We start from the raw sequence: 24,494 nt of genomic DNA, 5'->3' as shown, positions 1-24,494 counted from the left end.
ACTGCAAGTGGTCCCCGAGCACATTTAGGGCGGGCTGGTAGGCATGAAAAGAGTACAAATCCTGGTTCTAACCTGTCACATTATCTTGAACATAGCACAACAACATGGAAGAAGAAAACAATTCGACAGCCATGGATCAATGCAGAACCTGGCCATTGACAGCCATTGATGAATGATGACAACCTAAGCTAAGCTCTCTTAACAACGAAGAAGTTTTAAATGCGGTCGCAGTTCCCAGGGAAAAAGCTTCCAGACCAAACCCAAGCAAAACAAAACCAAAAGCCAAAAGGAAACCTATCGCCAACGCAGCCTCAGTTCGTGTCCCAGAAATGGCAGCAACACAACCCCAACGCCAAAACCAAGAACCAGACCAAGAAGAACGAGGAGTCGTAGGAGAAGAAGAGGAAGAAGAAGGGCAGCAGGGGAAGCTTCTGCTGCCGGCCACTCTTTCTTCCTACCTGGGTCTCAGCTTCTCTCTCTTCCTTGCCCTTCTTCCCAAGAATTCCCTTGCCCTTAAGTCCCAGAACAGAGAGCTTGCCCTGAGGCTGGTCCAGGCGGAGGAGCAGCTCCGGCAGATGCGCTCGAGGCGGAAGGAGACTCCAAGGCCAACGCCCGGGTGGTGGAGATCTTCGCGAGCCACCGCCAGGCGTGGCAGGCTGAGGAGCGGCGCCTGGCCCAGCGGCTGGACTCTGCAGCCGAGGAGATCGAGCGGCTGCTCTCCCGCGTGGCGGAGCTGGAGCAGGCCGAGGCCGAGTCGAGGGCCCGGGCCGAGGAGCTCGAGAGGGAGAGGGAGGAGATTGCGGTGATGGGTTTCGCCGGCAACGGGGCTAGGATTCCGGAGGAAGAGGAAGAGGAAGGGGAAGGGGGTGAAGAAGGGGAGAGGAGTTGTTATGATGTGGATGATGGGTTGGGAGAAGTGGGAGGGATTGAGTTTGAACAGATTCATCAGTTTCTGCTCCATCAGAGGCAGGTTGGGAGTGGGCTGAGCTCTTCTGATGAGTTCTTGGGGCCATCTGCTGCTTCCAAGTTCTGGTCTGATAGGCCTAATCATCCATGGCAGGTCTGTGGAAAAATTGTTCCTGCACTTCAATGGGGCATTTCCTTTTCATTCTGTTACTTGTCTGTGCTTGTCAATGACACTTTTCACCCATTTGCTTAAAGATGAGACCTTTTTTACTTTGAGAACCAACTCATCGTAGTCAATCTCTGAATTTTAAAGGGCTTTTTGTTCTTTTTCCATTGTTATCCCTGCAATGTGTCCTGTTGAGAATGATGGAGTCTTGACTTTGGAGCTGACTTATAATTGGCTGTTTCTGATGACAATGAAATGGTCTTTGTTCTTTTGGCTTTTGTGTTCGTATCAATTTCTCTGTTCCTTGGATCATGTTAGCAAATCGAAGTTGTGCAAAAACTTCTGATTCTTTCCCGGAAAGGCGACCTTTTTTGGAGGAAATATTGTTAGATCGGTGAGCTGACTCAGGTGTTGAATCCGGCTTCTGCTGTCTGATCATTTCTTTACTTTAGCTAATGCTTGATGTATTTTGGTTCTTTCCTCCACAAATATGTGAACCTCTGAATTGTCGTTCTCTGTATGCTACGTAATAATCCATATTGTTACAGGCTTAGGCACAGAATTTGCTAAAACCAGCATAGGTTTCAAGGAATTCTTAGTGTCAAATTTCCTGCTGCTCTAATTTTTAGTTCCAAATATTCCGATTTTGTAGTTTGTATGCATTCTTAAGATATAATGAGGACCGGTTGATATTTTTTAAGCTAGCTGTCGTTTGGTTTTGGTGCCCATTCAATGTCAGCAGCAATTTTAGGTGATCCTTTTCTTGTTGTCACTGTCAACTGTCTCTGTTTTCTTGTGGACAATCCTTAGCCAATATATAAGCTTATGATAGATATATCATCTTTGTTTATCAACTCCACCCTATTAATGCGACCAACTTATTCTAGTGCTAATTGAAGAAAGTGATCAATTTCAAAGCTTTGAGCACGTGCATGTGCCTCTGGTGTAAATGAAAGTGCAATTCTGACCCCTTTTTGGATTGCTTATCTATTCGTTTATTTATTTTTGGTATGTCGGCTCTTGCATGTGCAGTCTGAACTCAGGTCCATATGGAACAGAAGATTAAGTTTGATAGATTCAGTTAGTAGCAAGCTGAAAGAGTAATGTATGTTATGCACGGTTTATCACTGCTTTTTTCCTTGTTTCGTGCTAAAAAAAGTGCCAGCAGACCCTCTAAGCCATTATGAGTTCAGACCCTGTATTCTTGAACTAGGACACAATCGACATGATGACTGAGTCTAGCTCTTTCCTTGATCTTTTGCTTCCTTTGTCAAAAACATCTTGTAAAAGTACGAAACACGTACCTTCCACTTAGTGGTTCATAACTCGCCAGATTTTTGGTGCTCTGCTTGAACTTCATTTGGAGAAGGTGAATGATGTCGGGTAAGTTTTGATCTCGAGTTCTCCTCCTTGCAGGATGTACACTGCGAATCTCTTGAACCAATGTACCAGACGAAACATTTTGTTGCAAGGTACTTATTTATACCATTGAAACACTCACTTCATTCCTTTTATATATCAATTTCATGTTGTCAGCTTCATGTAATTAGATAATGAGGTTCTTGGTTTCTTGTTCAGAAGGGAGTCTCCTTGGAAAGTTGATGGTGACTCGACTGGTGTCTCTTCTAAGCTAAAGCTACTCGAGCAGGAGCTAATAAACTTGGAAAAGGTCGGCAAGGGTGACCTCACGAAGGTGCCTTCACTAATGAGGAAGCAGGCTAAGAGGTATCAAGCCTTAGCAGGGAAAATCGACGATCTATGCAGAAGGATGGTAAGGCCTGTTCATCTTCAAACTCTGTGTTCATTATTACAAAATAATGTAATATTGCCTACATATGCTGTCTTCTCGCTTGCTGTTACTCTAGTATTCATATGCCATCTTTTTAGCGAAGACAATTTATGCCAATACTTACCTTAATTTATATGCTTTTTGGCACAAAAGAAAATGGAAAACAAACAAACTCAGAATAGTGAAAATATTTTTCAGTTTTTGATTTTCCTTTACTTGAAATATGAAGAAATTGGAATGAAAAACCATTTGGGACTGCAATCATTATCCAACACTTCCTCTAAGTGTGATTCCGCTCTTTGCTTTCTCTGCTTTGTTACACTTCGAGAATACGAAAATGAATTGCTTTCTGGTTTTTAAAACCAAGTACTGCTATGCATGTGACATATCTTCGTGTTATTTATATTTGTTGGATTTTGATTCTCTTTTTAAGTTATATCACTTTTAAAGTGGAGCATGCCACTAAGCGGATTTAGTTCAAATGATTTGTCCAGCAAGCAAGTGATCCCTGCGAGCCCAACTTGAGCTCAGAGTTCCGAACTCAGAGACAGACTGAGTTCCTTCTAGAAGCTTTCCGGCTACAGCAGCGAGCATCTGAAACAGGACTAAAGCTGATGGCATTACATACCGAAGTTGGGAAGAGCTATTACAGAGAAGACCAGGGCAGTGAGGCCAAAGTGACCACAAGACAGTCCATGGACTCGATCAGAAACAACCTCAAGGAGATTCAGAGGAACTTGGAGATTTGGCTGGCCCGAATAATCGGAGATCTCGAAGGGATCTTGGCCAGAGACGGAGCATCCCGTGTGAGAGAATATTATATTTCTCGGTACCCTTTCGTTCAGTAGGTTAGATCTCTCAGCTGGTGCTTGATCTCTACTGACTGACCGCCGAATGTATCCTCTTTTGCAACTATGTATATCCATGGAATGGAAGGCGTAGATTTTGTTTTTGTTGGCTTCTGTTTGATCTACCTCTCTTCAAATTGTAATTATGTCACTCAGCATTGCGGCATTTAACTGATTAAGATTGGAAATCTACTACGATAAGTTGCGTTACGGTATGGTTTGCCTATCTAATGATTTATTTAATCGTCCTCTTGTCTCTCGTTGAGACTCCAACTGCAGACTCTGCATTTCTTTTCACCTGGGCAACTGATTCAAAGTTTCCATGGCATAGTCGTCCCCAATTCTTGCATTGACGCTTTTAACTGTACATATACCAATACGGCGACATCCCACGAATCTATGGATCAACCAGGAAGACGGGGGCCTCTTGGCAAGCTGAACCCCGTGATGCCTTCATGGCTCAACCTGCTCTAACAATTCCATACACTTGGAAAAATACGGAATGGCTTTAGTGCAATAGACAACAATCCTTTTAACGGATCAATGAGTATGAGGTGGTCTTCATTCACATTTGCTTCCATCAGAAGAACAAACTCAGATGCCATTGCCCACTTTTCTCCTTGCAAAGTTAAGAAAAGCAACTTGCCAGAATGTAAGAGAATTCATAACATAACGGAAAATGTGCTCCGCCTATCATTGCATACCAAAATGCGCTTCATAACAAAAAGGAAATAGATTAAAGTGGAAACCAAAAGCAAAGTGATCATCGATCCGCACTCTGTGGAACACTGCACATGAACAGAAGATCAAAGACATGATTGTAAGTGTTCAAGTAAGAAACTAAAGGCTGTGCCGAAGCAATGAAGCCCATCAAGCAGAGGCACCAGCTTCTTCCACCAGCTGTTTCACCTTGGTGATGTAATCACTCATGGCTTCCTCCTTCGATTTCCCTGTCAAACAAATTTAATGAATTCAGAGGCAGAAGAAGAAAACAGAATGAGACTTCCTTTGCAGCAAAAATGGTCTAAAGGAGTGCAACACAAGCCTTTTGTACCTTCAACAGCCTTCCATGCATCCCACTTTGCTCTGTCCTTCATGTTGAAGATACCGGGACGACCTGTAAATCAACCCGGAATAAATCTACAGGAAAAACAAAATAACTCCATAAAACCTTTCATGGATAAAGAGAACTAACTGGTGTTCACTGGTCCCACTGTGGCCTGCTTGTATAGTCCATAGAGGATAAGCTTGTTCTCGTTCGTGGTGTTCTCAGGCAAGGTCTTGGCTTTCTCGGCGTACTCCTCAAACTCCTCCTATTAAAACCAAGACGACGGAGATTACGATCGCGAGGTAACATCTCAATTTCCTATCAAGTGCCCCGGCGATAAATCTGACAAACAAACTTTAACGTGATCCGACCACACATCTCCATATCTTATTATACTATTCTCCTGGACCTTAGTCATCCACTGATCCTATCATGCACATCTACGCATCTTTCTCGCTGCCCACGATTCCGTCCGGAATCGGGACAGGATCGACAGTAATATAATCGGCCCCTATCTTCAAACGAGGTATCCGATTTAAACATATACGATTAACACATGAAAGGAGAAACTATGGGAGCTGCACTAATTGGCCAGAACCATTTCCAGTTACATGGAAGATGATGAAGACAGACAGAGCAGCCTAAGGATAATTAAAGCGCAGACGAATATCAACTCAACATGCACGGATCGAATGATTGAGCTGAAAATTATCAAGCGATTCCATCGAAGGGGGATGATAAGAATCGGACCTTCAAACCCATTTCTAGTTTCTCGGAGAGGGATCGGATTCGCTGGCTGATCAGAGAATGATGAAGTTTGGATTGGGATAATCGAATGTCGATGAAGATGAGATCGAAATGAAGAGGCTTTTTATCGTAGAGGAGAGTTGGGTGTTCGGTGATTCCAATGAGCTGGTCTACACGTGGCACGCTTTCTATGGCCCATTGTTTCGTACTTTCCTGGAATTCTTGGGCAATAAGAAGAAAATGGATGGGCCCGGTTAGCGAACGTAAAGAGTTTCTGAATTCAATTCCCGTTAGGACTTCAATTCCAATATTTTCTTTTATAGGTCCTTTTAAGTTCATTTGACGAATTGAGCTATGATGAAATCTTTTTAAAAATGAACCTAGAAATGTCATGTCCCAATAGGGTTTGGATTCGGTAGACCCGATTAACAAAACAAGACAAGCCCAAGCCCACAGAGAAGGCCTAACGATGGAGGCTCGGGCACGACATCTTGTTAGGGAGCACGATGACGCTATCAGAATGGCCATATTACTCATTGATGGAGAATGGATCGCCCGCAGATGGTGTGGTGGAAATCCAATGTCTGCGAGGTACCATCCGACCACTAGCAGGGCAACCTCCCATGATGGTGGGTAGGAGTGTGCGAGTCAGGTTATCCTATATTTTTCAAAGTATTCGTATCCTTCCCTGTAGGTAACCGATTCTAAGATTTTGGAATCGAATATTACCTTGTTGAAATATGGAACCAAACCTTACTTGAAATATGTATTATACTACAAATTTCGAATACCCTGTAAGAACACATATATATATTTTTTCTCTTCAAACATAATAATTAAAATATATAAAAAGAAAAAAAATCTCACCCACAATAACAAAATAAAATTGAATATCCACAATAAAACAAGTCTTGATGAGCGGGAAAGGAAGAAGGGGAATAGGAAGAAGAGACAAAGACGGGGATTAGTGACTCTTGATGTAGATATAGGACTTGACTTTATTATGTTTATCGAATATCAAATTCAAGTTACTATCACATATAAAATAATTATAAAATAAACAAAAGAAACATGATCCACGTACAGGTTTTGAGTACCATGTGCAGTGGAATCAGAACCTGCTTTTACCGATTCCTTAAATTATTATCTGAACCCTACCCCATTTTTTTGGATCCACGTAGACCCTACTATAATGGGTAGTTTTCAACAGGTTCTAAGTCTATAAGGTACCCATGCTCAACCCTAATGGTGGGAGTCTGACTACTGCCACGGTGGGGCAGCCCCTGCCGTAGTTTGGGCTTAGTGTTTGAGCCCGCACCAGTCACTTATTTCAGCCCATAAGCTAACCATGAAGTAGGGCCTAACAGCAATTGAAATTAAGAAAAATATACATCTAATCTATTAAATTTAGTTTAAAACTAAGAAAATTAAAACGAAAAATTTTACTTGAATTTATATTGTAGTGGATTTTCATAAAATGAATCTACTATAAACAAAATTTAAATGTATAATATGTAGACTTCTTTTCGATGGATATAATAAGTAAGCTTTGGACTATTATATCAATTTAGTATACAGCATAAGGTCTAATCTTTAAAGCATTTAATTTATACTCATTCAAGGATAATAATAGTAGTAACCATCTTCCATATTAATTTGCTATAAATTGGTTTATTATCAAATTAATTGTCATAATTAATTGCATTCTGAAACGCTTATATATTTAAGCAGATTTAGAGAAGCTCAAATTGCCAAAAGAGGTAGATCGCGATAATTCATATTTTCCTATATTTTATTTCCCTCTAGAGTGGTATGTATTATTTTCTCATTACTGTTTGTTTGTTTTTTTTTTTTCTCTTAATATGCGGGTGCGGAGCCTACTAAAAAACAAGAAGAATTAAGACTTCGCATATTAGAGCATGCACTATCCTTCCATCAGATAATTTCACTATATGCAAGTAAAAGAATATTATTTTATATAATTCTTTAAGTGTATTTATTCTTTGATAGATTCTTTTATGCAATTATCTTTTAGCTAATAATGTGGATGGTGCCTAACTTAATATAATTTAGGTTATTTATAATTTGAATACGTTTCAACAAATTTGTACTTTCGATTGACTCTTAACTTTCTTGAGATATTGATAGCAAAATAGATCACCTATCTTTATAAAATAAGAGGAATCATGGTTTATCTATCTTTTCTTCTATTTTATAATTATGCAATTACATTCTAGGTATATCTTATATATATATAGCTATTCAATCTATATCAGGTAGCAACATTATAATAAAAAAGATAAATCAAGTAATAAAATCGGAGAATGTTATATAATACTTGGCTTTTAATTTTCTTCAGCTAAATATATTTTCTGAAGGACATATAATCAATTTTTTTAATGCATTTATATGACAAGTGTAAAAATATATATTAATTTTCAATATTTAACCCTGAAAGACAAATTTTATTTAATCAATCCGTGCAAAACACGGGCAAACAACTAGTATTATAATAAAGAGAGAGACTACCGTTACTTAAATTTACAAGTATGCCCTCCAAGTTAATTAAAGATATACTAATTACAAAAATAATTATCTATATATTCAATTTATATATCTTAAGAAAGAGAAAAGAAGGTATTGAGAACAAACTTGTAAAAATCCTTGCAGGATTCTACGCAATCGTCAGCGGTAGGGGTGATAATTCGTGTCGTGTCGTGTTTATACGTGTCGTGTCTAAACGGGTCCGTATCATCGAAGTCATAACCCGTACACGACACGATTATTAAATGGGTTAGGTTTTGGAAACTCATACACGACACGTTTATATCTGTGTCAACCCGTTTAGACACGTTTAAACCCGTTTATCGAAACGTGTCATAATAGGTACACGTATACACGACACGATTATAAACGTTATCTGGACACGTTAACATAACTTGTTTATCCGATCAACTCAGTTATCTGGATACATTAACACGACATGTTTATTCTATTAACTCGTTTACCCAAACACGTTAACACGAAGATTGAGATGGAGGGGAGAGGGATGTGGATGGGGAAGAGGTGGGAGCCGCATCCGAGGGAGGCAGCGACGACGAGGATGAGATAGAGCCATGAGGCGCATTGGCTGGAGCGGGAGCCAACAAAACGGTGGGCTTCGAAGGGGAGATGGTGGAAGTGGAGTCGGCGGTGAGCTTAGGAGCAGGGGAGGTCGAGATCTTAGGCGGATCTGCGGACAATGCGAGATTCACGGAGAGGAGAGCAATGAGAGCGAAGAAGCAGAATTTCGCCATTGATGGATGAGAAGAAGGAAATCAAATCGTAGATGAGATCTGAGATAGGGTAATAGAGAAGTAGAAGTAGAAGTAAAAGTGCGGTTGTACTGTGTTAGATTGGGTAAAAGAAAGGAAAGGAAATTAGGTTAGGGACTTAGGAAGTTAAGATTACATAAGGATATTTTGGTAAATCCAAATACATAAACGGGTTAACGGGTTACATGATTATAGTAATATGATTAAACTTGTCTAAATAAATAGGTTTAATCGTGTATAATCGGGTTACACGGGTTCAACCGGTAAGACACGCTTATTAACCGTGTTTGAACGGGTTGGACTCGTTTAGACCAATTATCAAAAATGTCCAACCCAAACTCGTTTAACTCCGTGTCGTGTGAAATATTACCAGCTCTAATCAGCAGTACAAAATTGCTGGCATAGACCCTAAAACCCGATCAACAAGCATGTTTTCTTTTATTTATTTTACTTTATAGTTTAAATTGATAGTGATTCAAAATGGAAAATTTTGAAGTTATGTATAAAAATAAAAATAGATACTTTCAGCAAAAAAAATAGTACGTTACATATTTAAAATATGAATCATGAATGAGATTTAAAAAATAGGATGGGGAAATAGGAGGAACTAAGATTATCAAAAAAATACAAATTATTCGATAATCCTAGTACAAAATATGATAACATAGTTCAGATTTGTCCAACTTGTAGGAAAAATGCAGCTGCAAGAAATGCTTGCGCAATAACAGGCCACCACAAGTATGCTGCAATGCTAGGTTTTTAATTACAAGCACCTGCTTATTTTATACTGTATCACTTAACATATAACCTATCATATTCTCAATGTATGATGTCAAACCAGATATTGCATATCCATAAGGAGGAAGAAAATAAATATTGTAAATATCTAATCCGTTCACTCCTTACATACCTCAAGCATTTTCTTTTTTTTGATAAGTTACCTCAAGCGTTTTCATGAAGAGTAATAAATGGCCGAGAGAGACTTTTTATGTTGAGATAAGGGGTTTTTTTTTTTGCGTGAACTCTGAGAATTGAAAACTTAATGAGTCCCGACTAATCCAATTGAGCCGGGTTGGTCTATTAAGAGATAAAACTCTTCTAGAGTGAATTTTCTCTATTCACAAGATTCGAATCCGATGGTATTTTTATTGCTTTAACTTCGGTAACCATGCACTGTCCGGGATCATATTCCCAAACTAAGTAGAAAAGAAAGGGAAGCAGAACAAATGATTTCTCCATGTACATGGACAGATTATTTTTTGGGTGTGCAGAGGAAAAAAGATAAATTCTTTTTGGGCGGAATTTCCGCAAATTTAACTTATTGGAAGGGAAAAGGCCAAAAGAGATACCGAAAAGAGAAGACGCGTGCGAGGGGTTGCAAGGGCCATCTTCCGTTGGACGCAAGCACTTTGAATTATTTTCCTCTTCGACCCCTCGCGTCTAAATCAATGAGATGAGATGCCTCACTTATATTCGTTGCTCTTCTTCCTGTTTTTTTTTTTTCCTCAGAAAAAATGTTAAATAATCCCATTCTATAATGATGTGCCCACGAACAATTAAAATATTTTGCAAAAAGCCGCAATTATGGTACATTCCACGTGCAATCAATAGTTAATTATTTATTTGCTGTATATTAATTAATACTTTATCTACCTAAAAATTAATTAATACTTTCTCCAGTCGCGTAGTATGATAGGAACGTTGAAAATTTATCTCACTTTCCTTCCTTTCTTCTTCTTCTTCTTCTGTGTATGATTTTTTTTTTAAGATAAGTTTTTATGTATAATAATGTTTGTTTCTTTACAGCAAATGAAAAAAGACTGATTGTGCAAAATTTTACGTGCCATTACTATATTGAGAGTTCCCTTTATATTATTACTAGTCTACTACCCATGCATTGCACTATTTTGTTTCATTCTTTTATTTCATATGTATATATCCATTTATCATACTAAAACATAATATTAGTTTCTTATGTTATTAATTAGCTCAATATTTTAACATTGTCGTCAAAATTGTGTATAAGGTACAATATCAATTTAATATAATTGAAAGTGTTCGATACAATTTGTCCATATATTTAATTTTTGTATTATGTTATCTTGGTAAAATTTTGAAGATTTCATAATTCTAATAGTGCATTAATACTTTTGATTAAAAATATTGCAATATTTTGTTATTTAAAAATTATATTATTTTTAAAATTTAAAAATGGTACTTTCATTTGTTTTATTTTATTGTATTAATTAAAGCACATTTATTGCAAATCGACTTTTAGCATATGTATATAGATATATATATATATATATAATATTATCTGCAATGATAATTTTCATAATAAAGTTTTCATTATTAACAACATGTTACTGAGTAAGAATATGGATTTTTATCCTATATAGTGCATTGGTTTATAATTTTATTAAAATGAATTAATCAATGTCACCAATAAAAAAATAATAATAAGATTTTCAAAATTTCAAAATTTATAGGTCATGCATTTCTATGAGTAACAATATTTTCTAAGAAATGTAAAATATATGATGGTAATAAAAGGTTAAATCTTTTTTAAAATATTTACTCGTGGAGGTGAATTTTTCACTTAAAATTTTTCAATTTATTGTAATTTCATAGCATTTCTAGAACCTTTAAAAGTTATTTTTAAACTTGATTTTGTTCGAATTTTTTTTAATTATCTCATATTAATTCTTTGTAGTTAATTTTTCCTTTTAGATTTTCAAATTTTTAGTTTAATTTGTGTCATCTTTTAATTTTGATTACAAATGTCATGATTTCCATGAAACTATTACTGCACTTTTTTTTAAGTACTTTGATTATCATTTTTCACAGTTGATCTTTATTTTAAGTTTTTTTTGTCACAATATTAAATTAATTTATTTATTGAAAATCGAATTACATCTGTCTTTAATTTTGGAAATTGATTCTCATCTATTTATTTTCTTGCTAAATTTAGTTCGTTCTTTTCTCTTAAATTTTCTTTTATTATCAAGAGATTCAGTTACTTATAATGCCACATATAATTGCATTTTTTGCCCTCAAATATGTATAAGTATTTGAATATACAAAATTTTGTTATATCTTTAATTTTAATTTTTAAAATTGAAAACCATTTTTTTGTGTTTTCAATTGCATCTCAAGAGCATTCATTGCTCCTCAATTGAATTTATTTATATATATATATATATAAATTCTTTCTTTTTAAGTAGTTTTATCATCATTAACTGTTGATTTTTATTTTTATTTTTTTGTTACAATTGTAAATTAATGTAAACATACATAATACTACTCAATTAAGTATTTCTACAATTTTTAATTTCGAATATTAAAAGTAAACTTTCTTCTATTTTTCAAGAGTATTAATTTAAGCACATTTAATGCTGTTCAAATGAGTTTTACTATATGTATAGATCGTTATACACATACTACATGAACTTCTAAACTCGGGCTAAAGAACTTCCCCTCAGATATGTTTTCTTCTACTTCCAACAATGACAATTCTAGAGCTATGGGAATTTGTCTCTTACTAGATTTATGAGTCTCTTGTAATAAAATAAAAAATATTCCTTGATAATTATTGCATGCAATATTGTTTTTATAAGGCTTTTACAAGTTACTAGGGTGCAACCGTGTGAAATAAGTTTCTAAAAAGAAATTAGGACATTTGTAATGTCACGAGTAAGAAGAGGTTGTTTAAATTGGTGATAAATTGAAATAGGTTCTTTATACTGAAATAAGAATTGATCAAAATAAATAAATTATTTTAAAAAATGAAGAGGGTGGGAAAAATTAGTGAATTTTTTTTAAAAGGATGCAAATGAAAAACATGAAAAGTTTGAGAATTTTTATAGAAAAATTGAGACACGTGGCAAGATATTGTGCACATTGATCAATTTTCATGTGTTGGACAAGGTCTAGTGTAATGACACACGCCTTCGCCTAATAATCAAATTTTTTTAGGTCTAATTCTTATTAATGGGGCTACATGTACCTCATTCTTTAGTTTCCTATTTCCTTTTGTTAGTTTCAAGAGTTGCTCTTATAATTAAAAAAAAGACAAAAAAAAAATGAAACACAAATATCTCTACACATGAGAGTAAGTAAAATTAAGTCACTCTCCTTCCTGGTCCTATGGACCAATTTTAATGTAATGTGAGTTGCTCTTATAATTGAAAAAAGACAAGGGAAAAAACGAAAAACAATATTGAGTAAAATTAAGTCACTCTCCTTCCTGGTCCTATGGACGAATTTTAATGTAATGTAATGTAAAATGTAATAGTTTATGACAAGGAATAATGTTCTATGTGCAACTTACGAGGCATATAATGCAATTATGCAACATCTATAATATATATAATAAATTAGAAGGGTAAATTGCATTTAAAATCACGAGGTTTACACATTTTTCCAATGAAAAGGTCAAACATTTCAGCTTTGAAAAATAAAATCATTTTATTTCATATTTTTCTCAAATCAAACCAATTCATCATTTTTTTTTCAATTTTAGATGAGAATTGGGGCTGGAATTAAATATATTATAAATACAAAGCGAAAAATCCAAATTCACCAGTACTGTTTGGTAGATTTTATCTTCTCTTCTGCACTAAAAAAAATAAAATCTTATTTGTAGCTTTTTTTTTTTATAGGTAAATCTTCTTTGTAGCTGACTGTGCTTATTGGAGAAGTAATCGGCCATATTCGCATGGTGGAATAGTTAGAGATGTGTGTTCGGCGTGCTGGAGAGAGCAATTTACGAGGTTGCCAATCGGAGATTTGGCAGCAATTCGAGATCAATTGGAGAGGGTTAAAAATTGCCACATTACAGCTTGCAACAAGAACACATATGCCACTGAGAAGAACTATTAAAATTAATAAAAATATAAATATAATTTCGGTGGCCTGCTCTTGTTACAACTAAATTTTGAATGCTGGGTTTGTGCGATGAAAAGCTACCATTCATTCGATGAGAGCTTGCCACGTAGGATTTTAGACTATTTTCTTAGCTCCCGATCGAGTGCATCTTCACTCATTTTTTTAAATATAATAATAACGTACATATAAGGACGTATAAACAAAAAAATGATGAATTTAATAGTTGTAAAAGCAAATGAATTAATTAGGCCCGCAACCCCATATGAGTGTTTCCATTCACGGAAGTACAAGAACAATAAAAACGTTGATAATATGAAAATGTGATAGACTGTGTTTATCTATTTATATTTGATGCTTTACTACATGTTTATTTTTAGGACAATACTGCATGGTTGAGTAAGTCATAAAATATATTTCTCAACTAAATCCTTAAGCCTCTTGTGAACTAGAGCCCTCCATTCGATCCTTCCACATAGGATTTTTGGGTATTTTCATGAATTGACTCTTGAGTCTCCGTTATTTAATATGAACATGAATTTTTCATAATTATTTCATTAATTTTAAAATTTTCATTTTCTATGAAAATGCTCTTCTCTAATACGAAAATTGATATTATGTTCCAGCGAATTGTTAAAAATTCAAATAACCTCTAGCGTCCGCGCAATGTGCAGGCCTTAGGATTAGTTAAGTTTGAGTTTCCCCTAATTCTTCGGTTAGCAACCTTTGTCTCTGATTAAGTAAATTTGACTGCCTGCTCCTCCAATTTCTTATGAAGAGGAAAGAGAAAAGAGGAAAGAGAGAAGGTCTTTTAATAGTCTGCGTTCGAAATAGATGATAAAAGAATTAAGGCCAACTAATAAGGGTTGGTTCAAGCGGTTCGCCTTATTCCCCATAATCAACGTCTTATGTTCGAGTCTTGTGAATGGTTAAAATCCTTGATCATGAGAATTTTACCCCCAAAACCAACCCTGCTCGAATTGAATTAGTTTGAACTTTCGGACACCACGATACATACTGAAGAAGAAAGAACTAAGGCCAATTAGGGCTACTAAATTATGTTTTATAGTTTGCCCTCAGGTCCTACTTATATATTGAAAAATGATGAATAGGTTTGATTTGAGAAAAATATGAAACCATGTGACTTCAATTTTAAAGGTATGGCTTTCTTTGAGAAAATGGACTAATAATATGATTTTATATGCAATTTACTCTATTAAAGATTACCCTTTTATGAAATTTTACCTAATATTAAATGACAAAATAGACAATTTCGTCCCTGAAAGATGCACCTCAACGCAAATTGGTCCCGGAAAGATATTTTGTGTACTAATTGGTCTGAACGTTTCAAACTTTTAGACTAATTGGTCCTTCCGTTGAAATAAATGTTGGTCCCTAACGGTTTCTCTCTCACGGCCGTGAACTGTCTCCCTGCCCCGTCAACTCCCCCCCACAATTTCCTTCCCGCCCCAAATTGGAGCTTCTCCTTCTGATCAAGCCCTAATTGAACCACCCGCTTCCACTCCAATCTTCTAATTCAACCAAACGCCTCAAGATTTCTGCAATTTAGAGTGTCGCCTGTGATATTCCGAAGTTGCAATCGTTATTGTTGGTCGTTTTCCAGCCAGAAGCACTTGGGATCAACCGTTGCGGGGGGGGGGGGGGGGGGGGGAGTCGAAGTCGGATCCGTCGCCCGAATGAGGACTAGGTTAGTTGGGAGTTGCCCGAATGCTGTTGGTTTCTGCAATTTAGGTTTGTTTTTGGGTTTTCCGGAATGGGTGGGGAGGCAATGAGAAGATGATACCCTGTTGAATTTGTTGAGATCTAATGCCCGATGCTTGAGAGCTAATGCTGCTCGAGTTTGAGCTTATGATTATCTGAAAGTGTAACATATCGTTTGCAGTGGGCAGAGGTGCTTTCTGCAGATGCTTTCTCGACTGGGCGGATGCTGGCTTGAATGACAGCAAGGTACTTCCATTTCTACAGTTGATCCTGTAACGTAATAGCCTTGTCCAAAAGGCTGCTAGAGATACTCTCCAGTATCATAAGGTCAGCTTGAAATATTAGTAAGGGCCGTTTTTGGGTTTTCCATTCAAATCCACTTTGCGAAGCATGTCCAATATGCGACCTTGCATGATGTTGTCTTCTTAGACAGTGAAATGTGCAATGAATATATTCTTTCTTTTTTGTTCCCTTTCATTTTTCCTTTGGCAGTTTTATAAGAATCTGTGCAAAACTGGAGGATATAATTTGGAGACCTGCAGAGGGTATGGCAAATTCCAGCCTGCTTAGAACGGTGTCTTGCTGATCCGAGCAAATTACCAAGTGTGATGCAATTCCATATGCAGACTGAGTAGAAGGTGAAGATGATGAAGAAAAGCGCACTTAGATGAATAATTGGCTCTTCTCTGTGGAAGATTTGAGCTCTTTCATATGGATATGCTATGTCAGTAGTTTTGAGGTGCAATGTAGTCTTAAGATCAAGGCTATTATGTTGTATATATGTTGATCCCTAGAGATTTAATGAAGTATAGTTGTTGGAGGCGTTACAACTTACGAGGAGCAGATGCTGAATCTTAATTCTCGGGGACTTGATCTTTATGTAAACTATACGCAACTTAAGCCTAAGCAAACTTGAGCTCGATAATAAATTTGAAAACAGTGAAACGTCATATAGATAACACAACAATTCTGAACATTTCAGTATTCCTGTACATTGGAAGAGGGGGTAAAAAGATGAGGATGAATAGTGGCAACTACAAATACAAAGCTCGATAATCACATTCTCACACAATCAACTGGTGCAATCATCGAAACAAAATACAGTGCACAGAAACCAAAAAGGTGATCAAATTGCAGAGATCGAAACCAGGCATAATTCTCTTTTCTTCGCGTCCCTTTTTTGGAGCTTTTCAATTAGACATAATTGCACCTTTGAGATATATAGCCACACAAAGTAGAATCCACAAGTCGTGATATCCAGATGAAACTTTTTCGGGCAATTCACTTTCTTAGTCATACATTCCATCCTGGTCCCATGCTTCCACCAAAAACTCGATCATTTCCTGTCAGTTATTGTCAATTTATTATTACAGAGGCAAGTGATCTTCAGCATCATATAAAAGCAGCGTGAGGAAAAAATAGAAAGAAAAGAAACTGCTTTCTCATGTGTACTTACACAGAGAGGCACGGGTCGATGGAATGGGGTTTTCCGCATTAGCACGCTCTCGTAAGTGGAATTCCAACTGCAAACACATTGAGCCAAAAGAAAACTTGAGTGAACTTTACGAGAGAAAAAATCACTGTCAGTTTTATTTGAGCAACTATACTGACAACATAATTCTTTTTTTCTCGGTACTGGCGGGACTACATTTCAGAAAATCCAAAAACATTTTTATGAAAGAAAAGGAGATACAAGACTTACCGTGATTGACGAATTCTGGTTCACTGGTCACGCTGCCTATGGTACTCCCAAGGTTTAGGTCGGAAGTACTTATAGACGAGTAACTTCTTTGAGATTGGAGAGTGCTGTTATCCAAATCGAAAGTGTTGCTGCTCCAAAAGCCATCAGAAAAGCTCGGTTGCTTCACAGCTTGGGCTTGAATTCTCAATCCCTTAGCTGGTTCATCCACGGCAATAATTGGTGTAGGTTTATAGTAGCATCCAAAACAACCCCTGCTCCGAGGGAAAAAAAAAAAAGAACAGGAAAACACATCAAATCTGAATGAAGAACATAAAAACAAGAACATAACAGTTTTTTAAGACAAATTCACATGAATAACCAGGATTATCTTCCTTCTTTTGCATTACGAAAACCATCACAGAAACCATTTCAACCCATTCTCTCATGAATGTTTAACACAACATCCAAGTTAAACCCTTCAAGTGGCCCAGAGGGAGATTCTTACCTCTTATATAAACACAAAGAAAAAAAAATTCTAGCTCACATTTTGCTCTTTATTCTCAGCATTCAAAATCTTAACAGCAATGTTACAAGACGGAAATCTTACTTTTTCAGCCATGTCTATATTTTTATAATGCCAAAGGATATGATCATTCTAAAGATCATCGTAGAACATTTTTCTTTCTACCTATGTAGTTTTCATATCTCTTAACCAAACCGGACAATCACCATTGACATAACAAATGATTACTACCCTTGTTTGGGCACTTTCTAGCAATCAAACCACCAGTAAGACCAGTGGAACTATCTCATCGAAATTCTCAATGTAGTCATTCATTTTCCCATATGTAAAATTAAACCCCAAAACAAATAACATATACCCACCAAAGATCCGATGAAAAATATGCACCCAGCTAAAAGCAAACGCTGAGAAATCCAAAATTCACATATCCTATCCACCATAACTGAAATTAAAGAAATAGTAACTACCTTATCCACTCCTCACTGTCTTCAATCAAAAGCCGGAACTTGGAAAACCACGCATAAGTAAAATTCGCAGAGGAATGCAGCTCTTTTTACAGAAAGAAGAACTACCCAGTAAAATTCTCCATAGACAAAAGCAAAATGCAGCTCTTCTTGCTTTCCTCCCTGCTTTATCTTGATTCTTGATGCCCAATGTAGAAGCTACATGATACGAAACTCACCAATCTTTCTTGCTCCAATGAACGACCTGTGACATCCAAGGAAGGATATGAACAGCATTAGCTCTCAAGCATCGGGCATCAGATCTCAGAAAATTCAACAGATACGAAACTCACCAATCTTTCTTGCTCCGATGAACGACCTGTGACATCCAATGAAGGATATGAGCAGCATTAGCTCTCAAGCATCGGGCATCAGATCTAAGCAAATTCAATAGGGTATCATCTTCTCATTGCCTCCCCACCCATTCCGGAAAACCCAAAAACAAACATAAATTGCAGAAACCAACGACATTCGGGCGACTCTCAACTAACCTGGTCCTCATTCGGGCGATGGATCGGACGACTTCGACTCCCCCCCGCAGCTGTTGGTCCCAAGTGCTTCTGGCCGGAAAACGACCAACAATAATGATTGCAACTTCGGAAGATCACGGGTGACACTCTAAATTGCAGAAATCTTGAGGCGTTTGGTCAAATTAGAAGATTGGAGTGGAAGCAAGTGGTTCAATTAGGGCTTGATTAGAAGGAAAAGCTCCAATTTGGGGGAATTTGGGGCGGGAAGGAAATTGGGGGGAGAATTGACGGGGCAGGGACGACAGTTCACGGCCGTGAGAGGGAAATCGTCAAGGACCAACATTTATTTGAACGGAAGGACCAATTAGTCCAAACGTTTGAAACGTTCAGACCAATTAGAACACAGAATATTTTTCCAGGACCAATTTGTGTTGAGGTGCATCTTTCAGGGACGAAATTGTCTATTTTGTCTTAAATTTAAAGGCAAATTCCACAAACATTTCCTTTAGTTTCATTATAGGATAGTGATGCCCTATTTTATAATAAGGCCACAAACCTCCTGTTTAGTGACTTTGACACTGGCTCCCTATAAATGTTTTAATGAACTCTGACCCCGTAAAATTTTAAAAGACATTATAAACTTGCATGAGGGGAATTCAGTGTTCATTTTCGAACTTACAAGGGGTGTTATTATTCTATTTTAAAAGTAATGAGTGTCACTATCATATAATGAAATTATAAGAGCTGATTATGGAATTCATCCTCAAATATACGACATCTGTCCTGCTTAGGCCCCTTCTTCCTTCCCAGTGAAAGAGTTTATCACTTGCCATAAGTTTCGTTTGGGAGTGCAGTAGCGGTTGTATAAGTGCATTATATGTTAATTTTTAAGCAGAAGTAAACCATTTCAAAATCATGATTTGGTTGGTTTCAATTGTTGCAAACGTAGCAGGTTGATAGATGCTTATAAAAATTGTTTCGACTTATTCTCTATATTGGTATTTAATTTTAATTTCAACATTTTTAAATTGTAACATCCAAAACATTTTTGCTTAACCTGAAATCAACAATTATTTTCCAGCAATTATATTTTAATACTTTTGTTTCAATAACACTTCCAAATCAAGTCCCAGTAGTGTCAAATAGGCCATGCATGGCTACTCCTTTTTTAGTAGGAGATTCACTACCGGAGCGAAGAACAGGCTGGATCAAGAAAAGGATAAATACTAATGCTTTGTTTGGATTCATAATAAGATTTTAAAATCTTACTTTAACTTAATTCTACCTACAACAAAACAAAATTATACCAACAACAAAACAAAATAACTCATACAAAGTCAAAGAGTGGACCCCATTTATACCACTCTTTTTCAAAATCAAAATCTAATTTTAAAATGTTACTTACAAACCAAATGCAGCATAAGAGTCCTCTGCCCCCTCACATTAGGGGTGTAAGTAAAATGACTAAAAAGATGAAAAATCGAAATCAACCTTATCCGATCCTAAGAACCGAAGTTTTGGACTCCTAATTAAATCTTAAATGGTTTTCCATGTTCAGGAAAGCCACTCGCAAAAGTCGGGCCTCGACCCGAAAAACCTGATAAAGCCCATCCCCAAAATTTATAAATTTATAATCGTTAATATTGATATATGACGCATTTAATATCTATAATAATTTATAATAAAAAGGGTAAAAGTAAAATATGTTTAATCAAAGAGGTTATAGCATAGTGGTGCACGTTCTCGTCTAACAACCAATAAGTTCTAGGTTTAATATTCATGGTGGGACTACATGTGCCCATTTACAAGATTCTGATTTCATTGTATTAAATGTTAAGATTTTGATTTCATTGTACTACACTCACGTGCCTCATTTACAATAAAAAATACTTCTCCTCAGGCTTACATTTTCCCTCGTATAGGCCGTGTGAGACGAAGCCTCCATCTTGTCGGCAATTGTCTCCAAGTCGAAGCTTGTCGAACATTGCCTTATATATATATAGTAGGGTTGACCCTGCAATGCACGAGAAAACTAATAAATAAAATCATGCACAGTATATATGATGAAAAATATATGTTACTTGCTCATAGTTAAATTCTATTTTAATTTAATATAATCATTATAAAGTATCTGAAAATTTTGACAATTCAATATTCTTATTGAAAATACATGATGTATTCTTCGATCAACCTTATTATGTCATTATATTGATGCATATTACCCATAATATTGTTGGCTTATTCAAGTTCTATAAGTAACAATCTCTATTTCAATACTTTATAAAATAACCTATAAGATATATATTATATTATTGTTTTATGATATTATTTATTTATTATTATTATTACTACTACTTACTTCATGGTTAAGTAATGTCTATATTTATATTAATTTATACATATTTAAAAAAAAAATAAAAGAGAGACTCGAGATTATGAAAAACGAATGTATGCTCCCTGAAAACTTCCGAAATGCTTCATGTTTATATATATATATGTGTGTGTTTGAACTTAATTGTCATTTGATTTTATAATGTCGTGCCAGTTTATCCTTTAAGTGTTTATTATGGGATGGTCCAATGTGTTGAAATTCATTTTATTTAATTTCCCCCCACCCCCCGGCCTGGGGAACCAAGAATAGAAAAACCACAAAAAAAAAATCGAAATAATTAACCCAAAATCCCACTCACCCACCCATTTCCACCACCATCTGTACGGACCCAAATGTGTACTCTCGTCGGACCCGCATTGCGCGCTTTTGGATCGCGCAGCTTGGGAGTGTCCACCTTCCCGTGGGGACGCGTGACGGACACGCGTGAGAGAAGGAGTCGCCACTTATCATTTTACGACCCGAAGGTCGAGGGCGGATAAGTTACCCGGGTCTAGGGGTATGGAACACCTAGTTTGTTGTTAAGGCATTGATCTGTGCGGAACCGGAAAATCCGTGTTCGGGGGTTCATGTTACGTGCGGGCCTATATCCCGCACACCCTTTCGGTACTCTGGTTTGCTAGGCTTGCATGCTTTATGATTTACCGCATAAATTAAGCTGCACTCGGCTCGCACGTTTTGACACCGAAGATTCGGTGAATTAAACGATGTCGGTTGAGAAGCCGAGAGAGAAGTAAACCCGTATGTCGGGGTGTTGGTTCACAATCTTGCGTTACAGTTCATCGAACCATGGAGGTTGAATCCCTGCGTGAACCAAAACCGTGAGATCTTGGATTTACTTGTGTCTGGGCAAGCATTAGACCGATTCGATTAATTCGACTCTCGGACCGTTCGCTCATCGACTGGAATTCTTACAGAACAAATGTACAAAATAAAAGTCCTTACAATGCTCTCGAAAACAATAAATAAAAATTACAAATGGCCGAATTCCAGTCGACTCGCGTTCGGTTATTATTCCGCTCTAACTCACCGTGAGTTTAGGAAAAAGACCGAATAACTGAAATTCAATGTACGCTCTCACTGAACTGGGCGTTGGACCCTGTGATCGATGATTAGGACGTTGGACCCTGTGATCGATGATTAGGGCGTTGAACCCTAATATTATTCGGCCTAGGGATCAGGCTCGACCCGCATGGCAAGCAGGTGCGGAAAGATAACACGCAACATATTAATAACAGACAAGGTGTTTGTTATTGTCGTGTTTACATGAATTAACAGGTTATTAACCCATGGGTATTTTTGCAAGCAAATGCCATATGCTAAGCAATCAAACACGTGCCAATGTTTTAGCATTCGGCTTTGATTTGAGAACCTGACATATCGGGTGTCCATAGTCAAGTTTCGTGTGTGTGGATTGTTTTTACAGTGATTCGGTGTTGTGACACTGAATTACCACTGAATTAACCCAACTCGTGTTTTGACACTAGATTTGGAATCTAGAATTCCTCCTAACCATTATCTAGTGTTTTGTTAGGTCAAGTGAAAGGTTAATCAGCATTTTGCATGTTTTCTGATAGAGATAACCGTTCTAGTTACCCGAGTCTATGTTAGGATGACAGAAACTCATCAGTTAGATAAGAAAAGGCTATGCAGATGAACCTGCACTTGAACAGGTAGCCCATTCTTATCCCGTACTGTAGTGTTTCTGTCATGCTAACCCTAAGGGTGTCGCTGAATTGTGAAAAGACGATTTTTGCCCTTTATTTGAAAATTGTTTTCAGAAAAGGGGAAACATCGCAGTGCGGACCACCTTGGCCTGTAGCCGGTGTCGACCAAATCCCTGGATCGTCTAGGGTTGTGCAAGAACCCCGAAAAAGCCAAAGAACCGGTCGATCTGCTCGGAAGTGATCTAGAAAGATCTTCTGTATCCTGACCTGAGTTACTTGGAATCAGGTAAAAACTCAAGTTGAGACACAGAAGCCCTTTTTAGACGTCCATGCTACATCGGACCGCGCGTTTCGGGTTTTGAAATTGATAAGTTTGAAAAGGGTACTGACGTCATTTGACAACTCATTGACGCGAGTTATCAGTTAATGGTCAATTCGTGTAAACTTTATCAGTGTGAAGTGGGTTTAATCATGTAAGCGTCCCGATTAACCCGTTTGTGGAATTAATGCTTAAGGGTTGTGCCGAATGCATTAATTATGAAAACGATTCGTGACTCGGCGACCAAGACGATTCCATAAGGATCGAGGATAATTTGGTCCAATGACCGAAACTACCCTCGTAACCGAATGGACCCGAATGAGTCATCGATACTCGAATCCATGCATGCTTTGTTTTGGAAAAACATTTCATGTGAGATTGCGACAATAATGGAAATTGCAAATTACACGAAAGCCGAGAACGGACTCAAAACGGGAAGAGGAAGCCTCATGCAACCTGTACGAGTCTAAGAGGCTTTCGGTTACTTCTCCTTGGAGATAACCGAGAGGTCCCATGGCCCGAATGGGGTTCCACGAGGTTTCCCCGTCTCGTTTCGAATCATTTCTCGCATGCTTAAATGTCAAACATGATAAATGACACAATTAAACGAAAGTCGGTATTGCCATGATTTGAATAACGCATTCGAACATGCAAACATGCACAAACAAGTTATTTAAGGAATCGATAAAACAATACCGACTTCATGCACGTGGGAAAATACGATGGAACTCGGGAATCGAACTTGGATTGGGTCAAAAAGATCGTTCCTTGCCCGAAAGGAGCAAGAGAGCATTCGGTCACCTCCCTTGGAGGGGAAACTCGTGAGCTCTTTGCCTTTCCCGGGTCGGGATGTTCTTGTTGACTACGATCCAAATGTTTCCCGACATGCTAGCATATAAATCAAGGATAAATATGCATGATATAACATGGAAAGTGCATAAAGATTAAAACTAGGAAATAAAACATACATAAAACCCCTTATAACTCCATAAACGCAATGAGAATGTAAAAGTCCTAGCTCGGCCATACCTAGTCCCGAGATGCGGGATGGGACCTTCAAGAGTCGGGTTGGACCGTTGATGGGTCGGGTTTGGGCTGTTTTCCGTTGAACAGACCCGAATGGCATCAAACAGACCCGGCTGAAATACTGGACAGACCCGACTGGCACAAGTCGGGTCGGACGTCGTCACAGAGGCTCCCGATGGAATTTTGAGGCAAGGTCAGTGGCTCCTGACTCCTAACTGACCCCCGGAGGTGACTGTGGTGGTCGTTTGGTCCCAGAGTTATCGGGTCAACCCGTACAACCCTGCAAAGATCACGGAAAACAGAGCACGTCTGGAAATTCGGACCCGTCTGGCACCAGTCGGGTCGGACGTCGCCACGGAGGCTCCCGATGGAATTTTGAGGCAAGGTCAGTGGCTCCTGACTCCTAACTGACCCCCGGAGGTGACTGTGGTGGTCGTTTGGTCCCAGAGTTATCGGGTCGACCCGTACAGCCCTGCAAAGATCACGGAAAAC

At 37.5% G+C, this 24,494-nt stretch overlaps 2 protein-coding genes and 1 long non-coding RNA gene across 3 annotated transcripts; 1 reads left to right on the top strand and 2 right to left on the bottom strand.

Moving 5' to 3' along the window:
* Positions 1-329: 329 nt before the first annotated feature.
* On the top strand, positions 330-3,924 carry LOC116206287. Its single transcript, XM_031539119.1, has 5 exons — positions 330-462; positions 555-1,060; positions 2,489-2,544; positions 2,651-2,843; positions 3,356-3,924. The coding sequence occupies exons 1-5, from the start codon at positions 330-332 to the stop codon at positions 3,707-3,709; spliced, it is 1,242 nt and encodes a 413-aa protein (XP_031394979.1). The 3' UTR covers positions 3,710-3,924.
* Positions 3,925-4,289: 365 nt separating this feature from the next.
* Positions 4,290-5,685, bottom strand: LOC116191979 (acyl-CoA-binding protein). The gene is made up of 4 exons (XM_031520358.1): positions 5,508-5,685; positions 4,905-5,022; positions 4,764-4,826; positions 4,290-4,659 (listed from the first exon to the last, which is right to left on the bottom strand). The coding sequence occupies exons 1-4, from the start codon at positions 5,517-5,519 to the stop codon at positions 4,580-4,582; spliced, it is 273 nt and encodes a 90-aa protein (XP_031376218.1). The 5' UTR covers positions 5,520-5,685; the 3' UTR covers positions 4,290-4,579.
* A 14,598-nt stretch (positions 5,686-20,283) lies between these two features.
* LOC116196981 lies at positions 20,284-24,065 on the bottom strand. The gene is made up of 2 exons (XR_004154961.1): positions 24,006-24,065; positions 20,284-20,615 (listed from the first exon to the last, which is right to left on the bottom strand). It is a non-coding gene; the product is annotated as an uncharacterized LOC116196981 (long non-coding RNA).
* Positions 24,066-24,494: the final 429 nt, after the last annotated feature.

The sequence above is a fragment of the Punica granatum genome, chromosome 1 (genome assembly GCF_007655135.1).
Source record: "Punica granatum isolate Tunisia-2019 chromosome 1, ASM765513v2, whole genome shotgun sequence".
Lineage (NCBI taxonomy): Eukaryota > Viridiplantae > Streptophyta > Magnoliopsida > Myrtales > Lythraceae > Punica > Punica granatum.
Note: the sequence above shows the minus strand (reverse complement) of the source record. Positions and strands in the feature narration are given on the sequence as shown.